Consider the following 12,027-nt stretch of genomic DNA (forward strand, 5'->3'; position numbering starts at 1 on the left):
AAAATCAGTTATACTAGTATTTTGCCAGTGATATCTTGCCTAAATACAGCCCGAGAGAGGGTAGAAAGAACAAATCTCAATGATTGCCATTGAAGAGAAGAGGGGTATCAAAAGAAACATGCAATTGATAAGGTAGAAGAATATCATAGCCCAACAGATAACAGAGGGGATTGCTTTGGCTCAACAAAACAAGATAACACAAGATACTCGGTTGAGACAAATAACTCAAAACTAAGATCTCTATCACCACAGCTGCCCGCACTAATCACGGCACAAATCGAGCCCGATCACATCAATAATATCTATTATTCCAAGTATCATTATTATGAGTATTAGGTTCTGGCACATGCAAATGCATAAGCCTGTGATAGAATTTTTGACAAAATTCGAGTCAGACCCAGCTTTAAACAGTGATTGGTTATCTCTAACCTAACGAATCAAAATCTATTTTCAGAACACTGACAATGATGTATTGCTCGTATAGTTACATTAGTAAAAGAAAAACTGAAATCAAGCATCCTCACTTCTATATATCATTAAAATATGTCCGCCAACAAATAAAGAAACAAAAAAAGACAACAAAATTGAAAACTGAACAGACAATCAACCTCCCTAACATTACATATCTCCACCGTTGCTCTCAGATTCTACAAGGAAAGCTAAAAATAAAATAGAAGAAAAAAGTGACGAGGACAGAATATATGAAACCTACAAGAATAAGATATTAGAGAAACCATTAACAATTTTGTGTTGGTAAACTGTTCTTTAATATACGCCTCATTTTAATTTTGACAAAAAAAATTGTGTCCACATCTAAACAACCCATCTTCGACAGCTGATCCCTTGATGGTCTTAACTAATCCTCACTCAAAGAACTAACCTGTCATGACAAGAAACCAATATTAGAGTTTAAAGAACCAACAGGATTCAAGATATCAAGAATCTATCTTTTTAGCTGTCCTCCAATTTCAAATTATCCAATTGCATGAACATTAGTTAGAAATCAAGTGGAACAAACTATAGTTCCCCAAAAAAGAAGGCAAATAGAAAAACAAAGATATGGTCCAAAAAGGAGGTCTTCACATAGCTGGACCAACCTAAAGTGTGTCAAGGACCACAAAATCAACTTAGGCAGCCACTTGGTGCTGATGATCAAATAAGTTCAGGATGCGGTCATGTCCAGATACTAGACTGAGTAGATAGTTGGTACAATAGGCATGCCATGACACTGTTATGCCTTATCAAATAATTTGGAATTGCATTTCTGATGACCATCTTCTGACGTGAAGAGCCAAACCACCGCCTATCACCTGGCTAGTTTTGCGGAAACCCCAGTGTATGTTTTTCCCGCGCGTCAGATACGGGTTAACAAAATTGTATGTGTAACCACTTCCAACACTTCTCTTCATTTATTCTTATTATTATAGCAAAGACTAATATTACAATTATGATTTCCCTTGTTATTATTCTTATGTTCATCCAAATGAATCACTTCTCATGCACATCTAAAAACCTAGATAATTGCAAATTCAGGATCAAGTCAATGAAAAAGAAGTTCCCATCTATAAGGATATTTCTCATAAACATGGCGAGAGGAAGATCAGAGTACAGTAAGTAAAATCTGACGAACTGTTCTCATTTTAAAGAAGGATATATGAAAGATAAGGGATGACATGTAAAAGAATGTTCTTTTCGCTTACCTTGAGAGAGAGTGTATAACAGCTGGAACCCGCTGTCTTTGATTGGACCCTAGTAACGTGGCGCCAGAACTGCATCACAACGGCAATAGCAGTTATTAATAAACATACCATCATCTTCGACGCGTTTGACTCTTCATAGTAGATATAGGCACCATTTGAAATGTAAAAAGGAGCAGAAACAGAACACAGAAGTTTTAAGTTTTCTCGTCAGTTGTAAACCAGGAAGCGTTTAAAAGACTACTATCAAGACTCAAGAGGTTGGTCACATATGGTCTTTTCTGTGATCTCTAGGGCCCACATCAATACAGACCAGGGTGATTTTTCAAGATCTTGAAAAATCTTAGCAGTATGATGTGATGATTAAGAAATCAGATTTAACTAATCACCAGAAACAAAAATTGGATTTTCAGACTTGCCCAACCAATTGCTTTTAGGCTGACGAGGTTCCTTCATTATTCGTACCCCACTCTTCTTCAGTTTCATTACTGTTTACAAGAACAGCGCCATCTGTAGAATCAGCATCGACCTCAACAGCCTCTTCTTCCTGGGTTCCCTGCTCTTCATGTTCTTCTCCGTTCTCTTCTACCTCCTGAGACATGAAAGTGAAACAAATCAACATCCAATTCCCATCACGGAAGAAAAGAACTAGAAAACGTAGCATTTTACATAGAGCCCAAGGATACCTCGTGAGCCAAATCACCATTTTCAAGTGGCGCCTCCTCCTCTTCATCAAGTTGCATTGTTTTGAAAGCCTCCATAAGGTTGATATTTGATTTCTCTATGTAGCTTAGATAGTCTGCAGCAGGAGGATGAATTCCTCTGCAGAGAAACAACCAAAAGAGTTACAATGACTGCACAGTGCATACGATAAATCATATATGTCCAGAAATAATGGCCCTTATTAGCCAATGTAATTTGAGTAAGAAACTGCAAACAAAAATTTAAAACGGAAAACTGGTACGTCACTCATTAAGATAATACACTAATGCCCAAAAATCCTATCGAGATAATGCATTTGAAGGTTACAAAATGATCCCACGCGTAGGAATTCTGGAAGCAGATCATTAAGTCAGACGTATCAGCTTGTCCGACTATGTTACAAATTTATACCATATTTCACTTACTAGATTATGACCAAAAATGACTACAAATAACTATAAATAGTAACAACATTAACAAATAATAGTAGAAAATACATACAGAAAAACGAAACCAAAGGGATACCTTATCTCAGAAATTTTAGATTCCACGGATAGAGCAACCTGCCAATCCTCGAATAAGTTAGGGTACTCCTCAGGGTCAGCTAAAGATTCAGCAGCTTTCTGGTTAACCTGTGAAAAGCCATGGCATGTAAAGGGGAAAGTCAATCTAAATAGTATAAGCAGATAACGAAAACAAAGTTTTAGTTCATGAATTTATCAAAAAAAGGTAGATGCGCGACTGAAGAATTTGTGTACCTACAATTTACCACTTCAAACGAAAACAGATATCAAAACAAAGAATAAGACTAAGACACTAACAAACCTTATTGAGGTTGTTTCTCCAAAGTGCTACTATCTCTGAGACCTTGCTTGGAAGATAAGACCGCGCCATCAAAGCAGCTTCAGGAATCCGGTTGCTGCAAGAAAAGACACATCCGGAATATCATTCAGGTTAATCTTTTGTTTTAGCTTTTAAGCTTTGATCAGAGATCATTCTCAAGTATATCTGGAGAATTTGCATAAAGAGTAGCCATTGTAGGAGCAGCTTTAAGCTTTCTAAGTGCAGAACGTCACCAAGACTGGCTGAAAATTACCTATCCACCAACAGTTGGAGACACTCTTCCACTTTTCCCAGCATGAATAAACAAAGAAAAGCAACATTGTTTTTTCCCTGTTCTTTGGCAAGAGATGCAAGTTCTTGGATTCCTTCAGCATCTCCAAGTGAAGAGTATATAAGCAACAAACCGCTCAGATCCTTTGCATTTCGTAAGCACTCTTCAGCCATTCCTAACTGTACCACAAAAGTTTCCAGTTAGGAATACTAAAATACACTAGAAACATTCAATGAATTTGCATGATAGAAGACTAATAAAGGAAAACAAATTTAGAGTAAAAGCATGTTATAAACGGGAAAAGGGTAGAATGCCAAAAGAGCACAGTGAAACACCTTTCCACTGGACATTGCTAGTTCTCCCAATTGTTTCCATTTGGATTCACCCTTTACTTCTGCGGCTATTGCCTACACCGAAAAAATACCATCGTCAAATAGGAAAGATATGATACTTGTGTCAACAGCAACACCGAAGAGAGAAGAGCAAACCAAATGATGAAAGGGTACAGTTATACTAAAAAGAACTAAGAAATTGAGCAGCGATTTAAAGTTTATATATCCTCTTATTCACATGATAATGTGTGTTACCTTTGCAACCTCTAATCTTCCAAGCTGTATAGCTAGATCGAATCTATAATTAGGATCTGTAGCCACTTCCAACGCATCTTCCAACATTTCTCGAGATTCCAAGAAACGAGCCACACTGGAAATATGATCAAACATAAGAAGAAAAAAATATCAGAACGAAGGAATTTGCAGAAGCAAAGCTGCAAAATCTGAATTATGGTTCTAATGGTTCAATTAGCCAATTACTGCATCAAAATCAGAATCAAGTTCCATCATGCTACTGTAAGTTGGCCAGTGAAGTAAGATCTTTCTAAGGGTTGTGTCAGACTATCGCAAAAATTCTACTCCAGACTTTCTAGTTGAGCTACTATTTAAATTTGAACTATGCTTCAATTTTTTCATGACAAACAAAAAACAATGCAAAGAGAAAATTCATCTTGGTCAGGGTTTTAAACTCTGAATACATTGTCCGAGACCAACCCAAATACAAAGAGAACATTTAAAACTGAATATGTAAGAACTTCCACTCTCTCTGTCCAAATTGTTGGAGCTCAGATGAGGCAACAAATGATGATGTTTCGTCACCAACAGCAACTTAATGTAGTAAAGTTCAAGTAAAAAGGTTTGAAAAAGAACCAGGCGACAATTGTCAGATAAAACACATATATTGCAACTGATAAAACAGTAAGTAAATAAGCACACCTATTAAGATGCTCCCTAGGAATTGAGGGTAAAACTTCACTTGCCCTCTCCAAATCTCCACGCATCACAAGAGTCTTGTACTCAATCAAGCTTAGAAGTAATGTGTATCCAATAACACTGTATGGCAAAAAGTTAACCACTGAGATTGCTATAGATAGATAACGATAACGATAAGAACATACCACAATAAACAAATTGACTCACTTGAACTCCTTATCTATTAGATATACACGACTTTGGTTTGCAAGATATCCCAACAAGTACATTGGCCGGTCCAGATGAAACATAGTTGTCACCTGAAATTGGCAACAAGGGCTCAGATATATGCATCATCCAGGAAGGACCCTATTCAGTTGTTGCAAACAGTATTAGCTTAACCAGCTTACCTCACCACCAACACAGTAGTTAAGTCGCCATGAAGAGTTATTATAGATAAAACAGTCTCCAACCCATAACCCTGTTCGAACTCGCTCATTTACTTCATTGAGAAGCTCAAAAGCATCTTCAACACCCTCCTCACCAATTTCTCCTCCGGTATCCAAAAAATTTGCAACAACGTCCCGCTGTCATTGTTAAATATTTGTTTTAGTACATAAGTAAAAATTAAGATAAAACCTGGTGTGGTACCTAATATGATGGCATAAATAAATATTTAAAAGAGAGCTAGTAAAATGCTGATTCTTACATGGTACTTCAGCATGTAAAATGATGTGTCACTGGTAATTGTCACCAAATCACCACTATCAGCCCAATAAAGATTCTGTGATACACCACATAAGCAAGAAAATAATTAATTTGAGACTTCAACCAGAGTGCAGCACCTATAAACCATGCAAGGCTTTTGGTGTATAAGTTCTCACTTTGACATTGACATCAATTCGACGAATCAACCTGCACTCAGCCCAATCGTAAAAACATATAAAGTCGTTCGAACACATTGCTAGCAAGGTTCCCCCAAAAATGCGTTCAGCAGAAAAAGTTGGTCTTATGCTTTTCCTTTCCTGAAAGAAGGCAAATCAGTTAACATTAGCAGAGGTACTTATACTTAAGTGAGACTATAAGGTATTATTCCTGTTAGAGGACACAATATTTGTCATCAGAGTGAATTAACTATTAAGTAAAAGAAGGAAGCAGAAGTTTTTTGGTTATTTTGAATAGCATCAAAACATTGAAAATTCCCGACGCAGATGAAGACAGCCAGGTCTTTCAGGAGGGAATTTGTTTCTTCATGAGATCATTTCAGCGAAAAAGGAGAAAGCGGAGTTTCTGATGAAATCATATCGCGGTAACAAAGAGAAATAAATATTTGAGAACAAATTTTGCATTTGTCATATCTTCTAAAAGCAGTTCCCCTGTCCTGCGATCTCAAAGGACTTGCACATACTACTAACTATTGAATGTGCACATTTCGAATCACTTCAAGGAAAATTATTGTTCTCACACAGGTCCAAGGAGAAATGGATTCAGACCTGGAAAGTTTTACTGAATATCTTAATCCTTGAAGTACTTTCTTTGACAGCATATTCTCCATCAGTTGACCACACAAACTCTAATGCAGATCCAAAGGATCTATTTCTCCATGCCAAAGCGGTATATATAATGTACTCGCCATCCCCGCATACAACGACAAACCTCCCATTCGGATTGTGCTTTAAGCTCTAAAACCAACAAAAAAAAATCATCAGATCATCAACAACTAGGGATTGCACAAAATGGATCAGAGAAGCGCAAAAGAATACATCTGTGAATACTTATAATGCACTAAAGATGACAAACTCACTTGAGGGTAAAGATCACAGCTCCCCAACTCTTTTACAGCCAAAGGTAATCGCTCTCCATCAGTGATCTGTGTACATAACAAAAAAGAAAATCCACCATGTCAGCTTATGCTGTAAAAATAACCTTCCATTATAAGGTTCTAAGTAACACAAACAATATTAGTATGTAAGTTGGAGGTCAGACCTCGTAATCTGCTCCAACACTTTTAATATTCACAGTTTGAACCTCATTATGCTTGGCCCATATGATTTTTCCACTACTATCCATACTAGCAACTGGTACTTCTTTACCAATTTTAATCATGATGGTTCCTTCATCGCATCCAATTACAACCCTGAACATAAAAAGAATAAACACATAAAGCATTAGTCAGATACCTCATAACTAACAACATCTATTGCAAAAGTTAATCGTGAGGTAATATGACTAGACGAAGTGCCCTACTCTAACTCCTGATGCATTATCAGAAGTAAAGCTTGACTGTGAACTCATCCAACTTACATATGACATAGTTTATTTGAATTATTATTTCCCAATCTAGTCGTTGAAGTGTCCAGACAGCACACTTCAAAATCTGACTAGCTCTCAACTCATCTTAGACGAGTTACCAAGTTTATTTCTTCCTCCAAAATGCCAAGCAAGTAAGTGGCATGATAAACAAAGAAAAAACGTTTGCAATTTGTGGATAAGGATGCAAACACATTTCAGCTTCAAGAGTGTTGTGAAACTATTCACGAAGTTTTGTGAATTAAAGCTTTCCTAGTAGTTGTTTGGCAAGTTTTGTGCTTACACTTTCCCTTTGGATTAAAAGCTACGCCTTTTATGAGAAAACCACATTAAAGTATCATAAAACATGGTTTTAAATTGGTATCTAGTTACTCCACACAAGATTTTTACCGAGTATTCAACCATTTCTAATCAACAAATGCAATGACAATCTAGGCTGAGTTGATTCACGAGGAGCCAGTTTCCTGATTATAAGATGTGGAGTCTGGTTTTGGGTACCATGTGAACCCAATCTGTATATTAGCTGTATGAGTTTTAAGAAACACTAGAAATGGGCTGTGAACAGCATTCGTAAAAAAGAAAAAGAAAGGACCATTTAGCTTACCTCCGCGAACTTTTCATGTATCCAACTGCCCACACTCGCTCAAGACCGTAATTCAATGTGTTCTCAAGCCTGCACATAGATGCACATGATAAAATCAGCTACTGGGAAGCTATCGAAAAATGGATTCATCTTATTAGGAGGAGGAAGGAAATTATTAATCAGTTACATGTACAGTCATCAACATAAAATAGAAATGGGGGATAAACAATGGTATAACTCGCATGATATAGAATTTATTCATGTGAAAAAAAATCATTAAAGTAGGCCTATATATATGTGTAGGAAACTTAAAATTATCCTTCATCTGGAAAACAAATGACACACTTCAAAAAATTGCTTATCAATGTGGGTTCAGGATCTCTTGAATGCCCCATTAGCACCATTTCAAAAGTAATTGCACCATGAGTCAAGTAAAGACATGAAACACTGAGAGTGTTCGCATTGCTGTAGAAAATTTCCACTTTATTGCAAAAATAAGAAATTTGTAGAAGAACATGTGCGAATATAAATGGTAAATGAAACCAGAGGTTCATAAAAGATAAGGAGAAATAAACACTCCCACAAATGCACACAGACATAAACGAAGCAGTGGATTATCAAACAAAACTGCTGCTCTGTCTACAACTTAAGACCCGTATCACACAAAAAATACAGAAAAATCTAGTAGGCTGTCCATTTCACGTATCATTAGAATTAGGGAAGAAACTTAGAAAAGTAAGCACCATTGAAGCTGTAGTATTAGTCAACGATCAAAACCTCTTACCTATATGTGGTTGCATGCCATATCCTAACAGTACCATCCTCAGAACCGGTGATTATAATTGGAAGTTCAGGATGGAAACAAACAGCAGAAACATTGTGTGTGTGACCTTCAAGTGTCTGAATGCAACTTTTTGTTTGGTAATCCCACACCTGTTTCAAAAACAAATTTGCCAGAAAGATTATAGACTGTCTGACATAAAGATAAAGTATTAAGTTATCAGCATAAATATAACTAGATGAACCTTAGCAGTATGATCATCAGAACCAGTGATTAGGTACGGCTTATCACCCCCGGTGTAGTAATCGACACAGTTTACTCCTTTCAAATGGGCATCCAAGGTAAAATTTGGGTCGGGAGAGCCAAGATTCCAAATCTGGAAATTAGTAAGTTCACAAAACAATCAATAACAAGTTATCTGGTGATATACAAAGGTAAGACCACCATCATAAAAATGCTGAATTCTGTTTTTGCTGATTAAGTTAATAACAAAATCACCCATCACCTTTATCGTGCGATCTAGAGAGGCACTCGCGAAAGTGTTGGTGTCTTTTGGATTAAAAGTCACTTGCATGACGTAGTGGGAGTGGCCCTCAAATATTTGGGTACACATCCAACCTTTCTCCCAGTCCCAAAGCTTGATAAGCATGTCATCAGATGATGATAACACATAAGGAAGAGTTGGATGGACAGCCACGCATCTGATGTAGTCCGTGTGTGCTTCAAATACTTTGACTTTATCCATCGTGTTGTAATTGTATACCCGGATATGCATGTCATCAGCTCCAGCGACAACCCATTGTTTACGTGCAATAAATTTTGCTGAGCGAACTGCAAATAAATGGCATACACTTGAATATGTATTGAACTACTGAAGGAATGAGAAGATAAAGACTGAATCGAAGAGATTACCTGGTAAATCCGTGACTTCAAAGGACTTCGTCATAGTCTATAGATTGATCATATAATTTATTAGTATGAACTAAAACAAGTAAAAAGTGAACACAAGATAATAACAAATTTGCATTTAAGTTGGGAATTTGAAGAGATGAAGACAGTACTTCTAGTAAACAGCAAAGACAAGGGAAGTTCATTACAAACTTCTTACCTTAATAAGTGACTCTATGAAAGCTCATTACAAACTTCTTGCATTTTTTTCCCTTCTCTGCAAACATACTTATTACCTACACTATTGTCACCACTGTTTATGATAGGCAAGTTCAACAATATCTCATAAAAAAGGTTATCTTTTTAATGGGATTGAAACTTTCACTAATATTTAAGTGACACTATGAAAGCCCATTACTAACTTCTTACCTTTTTTTCCCCTCTCTGAAAACATACTTCTTACCTATACTATTAGCCCTGTTTATAATAGGCAGGTTCAACATTGTCTCATAAAGAAGGTTATCATGATCACTGAAAAACAAAAGTGGATATTTGTACAGCATGATTTCATGAGATTTCTATACAGTAACTGCTCTATAAAAATGCCACAAAAAGGGATTACTTCAAGATACAGAAGGATTTGCATGCTTGAGTTGGACTTAACGGTGAGTCTAACATCCTCTTCATCAGTCTTGGAGAATTTCTATATGTGTAGTTAATCAACCTTCAAATTATATCATTTTGTGAAAAGCAGCAGGAAATATTCAATAAGAAAAAGTCTGTTCCCTTTTCAAGTTCACTTTAATGATTAATATCATTATGTATCAGGAATGGTCTGAAAAATTCCCTCTATGGATACTTATGTATGCAAGAGGATGACTATACGTAATCCAGTGTATTTATTAAAAAAATTCTATGTAAAAAAAAATGATTAATATCGTTTTCAGACTGAAGATATTTAATGATGTTTGCCCATTGTGCGATAGCTCCAGAGTAGCTTTTCTTTTATATCTTTCCTCTCCCTTCCCTTTCTGTTTCGTCAAGAAATCAAACACTCAAAGTGCTGAATGAGACATACTTCAACGTGTGCGCTGCTACTCTTCTTTTTTAAGCGCGTTTAACTTTATAATATTAGGCCTAAAAGTGTCTCGAACCACTATTAAATGGATAGTTTCAAAATCATAGTGCATTCGTAAGTCTTGGTTTGGTTGTTGTGACTTAATGAAACTTAGACTCGAACATCCTAAGATAATTGACTTCTGTTGAAAATAAAGCACCCAAACTGCTACATTGTGTCATTACAGTGAGAACTGAAACCATATTGTCAGTATACTGGTAGCCTTCTCCGTTTCTCCATCTTATTCTTTGTCTTAGCATCTCTATTTGTAGTATCTCTACCTCTAATCCCGTTTGAGTCTATAGAACACATTTTTTTATGGGATTTCATTGACTATTCTATCTAATTATATATTACGAGCATCAACAACAAATTCATCCCAGAAAGCTTGAGTACAATAACACAACATGGACTATGGTTTCTAAATTCATCTTTTAAAAGCTAAAGAGCAAAAGTCTATGGAATTCTACTACTCTAGACGTACTAAATTATAACAAGATTGCAGTATAAACATGAGATGCAAAACATGATCAGTTTCTGACCTGTGATTGGTAATTCCAAATGCAAACGCTTCCCGAATAAAGACTTGCAAGAATCCTGCAAAAAAAAAAAAAATCCAATGCGGAAGGTGGATATAAATACGGATTCTAAATCGTACCAAACCATACATTACTAGCTAGAATTTTCAAAATACGAAATCAATCTTACCATGGTTCTGTAGGATGTAGATCGACAGATTTTACTCTTTCTGATCTTTGAGCGAGTTTCCTCTGAAAAAACAAACAAACCACTTCCCATCAGCAACACTAAACATCAAAGATCTAAACCATTCCCAACTAAATTATCAAAGTAACGCAACACAATACCTTGATTTCGAGTCTAAGAGGCTGCCCCATAGTAATACCCATGCAAAGAAACAAAAAAAAAATACATATCGTTAAATTCACACTGAAAAAAATCCAGATCTTAAGCAAATTCAAAACCTAAAAACAATTTAACTAACTACAAAAACACTGATCGAAATCAAGTTTCATCAGATCCAATCAATTTTCACAATTCAAACGGAAACAAAGATTCCATAAACCCTACCATTTTTTTTGACGAGAATCAAAAACAGTCTTGATCAATAAGAAGAATTCCGAGATCGTGAATCTACGATATACTAATAAGAAACCTAATCAGATCCAATTGAGATGCTGAGAGAGGATCAGAAGAGAAGAGAAATTTCTCTTCACAACGAAGAGAGAGAGAGCGTGTGTGGATTTGTTTTTGTGTGAGAAATGTTTGTGTAGAACTCATAAATACGGTCGATAATCTTACGAGCGAAGGGAAGAAGGAGATACTTGATTTGATCCCTGAAATTAATCGCTCGGCTATTAGATCTTCTGGTGATGAGGAGTGTGTGTGGGTCCCGGATATGGGGACTTCGGTGGAGCCCACTAAACTTGTGTGTATACTGTTTACCGGGGGAAAGTAGACGTGAGTTTGGTGTTTCGAGCTTCGGGGAGAGGCGGGGTGGGGGTGATGGGATTTATCCTACGCGGCAGGCACCTGTGGATCTGATGATGCAACATACAAATTGGGCAAGAGG

General features: G+C 36.5%; 1 protein-coding gene across 5 annotated transcripts; it reads right to left on the reverse strand.

Annotated features, from left to right (window-relative positions):
• Window positions 1-493: 493 nt before the first annotated feature.
• LOC113299776 (coatomer subunit beta'-1-like) lies at window positions 494-11,758 on the reverse strand. 5 transcript variants are annotated; one of them, XR_003335183.1, is made up of 26 exons: window positions 11,526-11,758; window positions 11,303-11,323; window positions 11,145-11,206; window positions 10,979-11,033; window positions 9,344-9,380; window positions 8,937-9,262; window positions 8,676-8,807; window positions 8,435-8,583; window positions 7,672-7,740; window positions 6,744-6,894; window positions 6,562-6,627; window positions 6,251-6,439; window positions 5,642-5,782; window positions 5,467-5,541; window positions 5,168-5,344; window positions 4,986-5,077; window positions 4,782-4,898; window positions 4,101-4,215; window positions 3,849-3,920; window positions 3,496-3,692; window positions 3,225-3,318; window positions 2,925-3,031; window positions 2,384-2,519; window positions 2,122-2,289; window positions 1,701-1,769; window positions 494-880 (listed from the first exon to the last, which is right to left on the reverse strand). XR_003335183.1 is itself a non-coding variant. In XM_026548865.1 (26 exons), exons 1-25 carry the CDS (start codon window positions 11,526-11,528, stop codon window positions 1,750-1,752), a joined length of 2,730 nt encoding a protein of 909 aa, XP_026404650.1. In that variant the 5' UTR covers window positions 11,529-11,758; the 3' UTR covers window positions 494-880; window positions 1,701-1,749. The 5 variants fall into 5 exon arrangements, 1 of the variants encoding a protein (XP_026404650.1); XR_003335182.1 differs by having other exon boundaries at window positions 2,117-2,289; XR_003335181.1 differs by having other exon boundaries at window positions 2,087-2,289.
• Between the last annotated feature and the right edge of the window lie 269 nt (window positions 11,759-12,027).

Source organism: Papaver somniferum, chromosome 7, assembly GCF_003573695.1.
Source record: "Papaver somniferum cultivar HN1 chromosome 7, ASM357369v1, whole genome shotgun sequence".
Classification (NCBI taxonomy): domain Eukaryota; kingdom Viridiplantae; phylum Streptophyta; class Magnoliopsida; order Ranunculales; family Papaveraceae; genus Papaver; species Papaver somniferum.

What these genes read in the sequence shown, in the direction of transcription:
- LOC113299776 (XM_026548865.1), bottom strand. An exon ending in TTTGGAATTACCAATCACAG is followed by an intron (nt 9,381 to 10,978) that starts GTCAGAAACTGA and finishes ATCAATCTATAG; the next exon opens with ACTATGACGAAGTCCTTTGA. An exon ending in GCTGTGATCTTTACCCTCAA is followed by an intron (nt 6,440 to 6,561) that starts GTGAGTTTGTCA and finishes TGTTGGTTTTAG; the next exon opens with AGCTTAAAGCACAATCCGAA.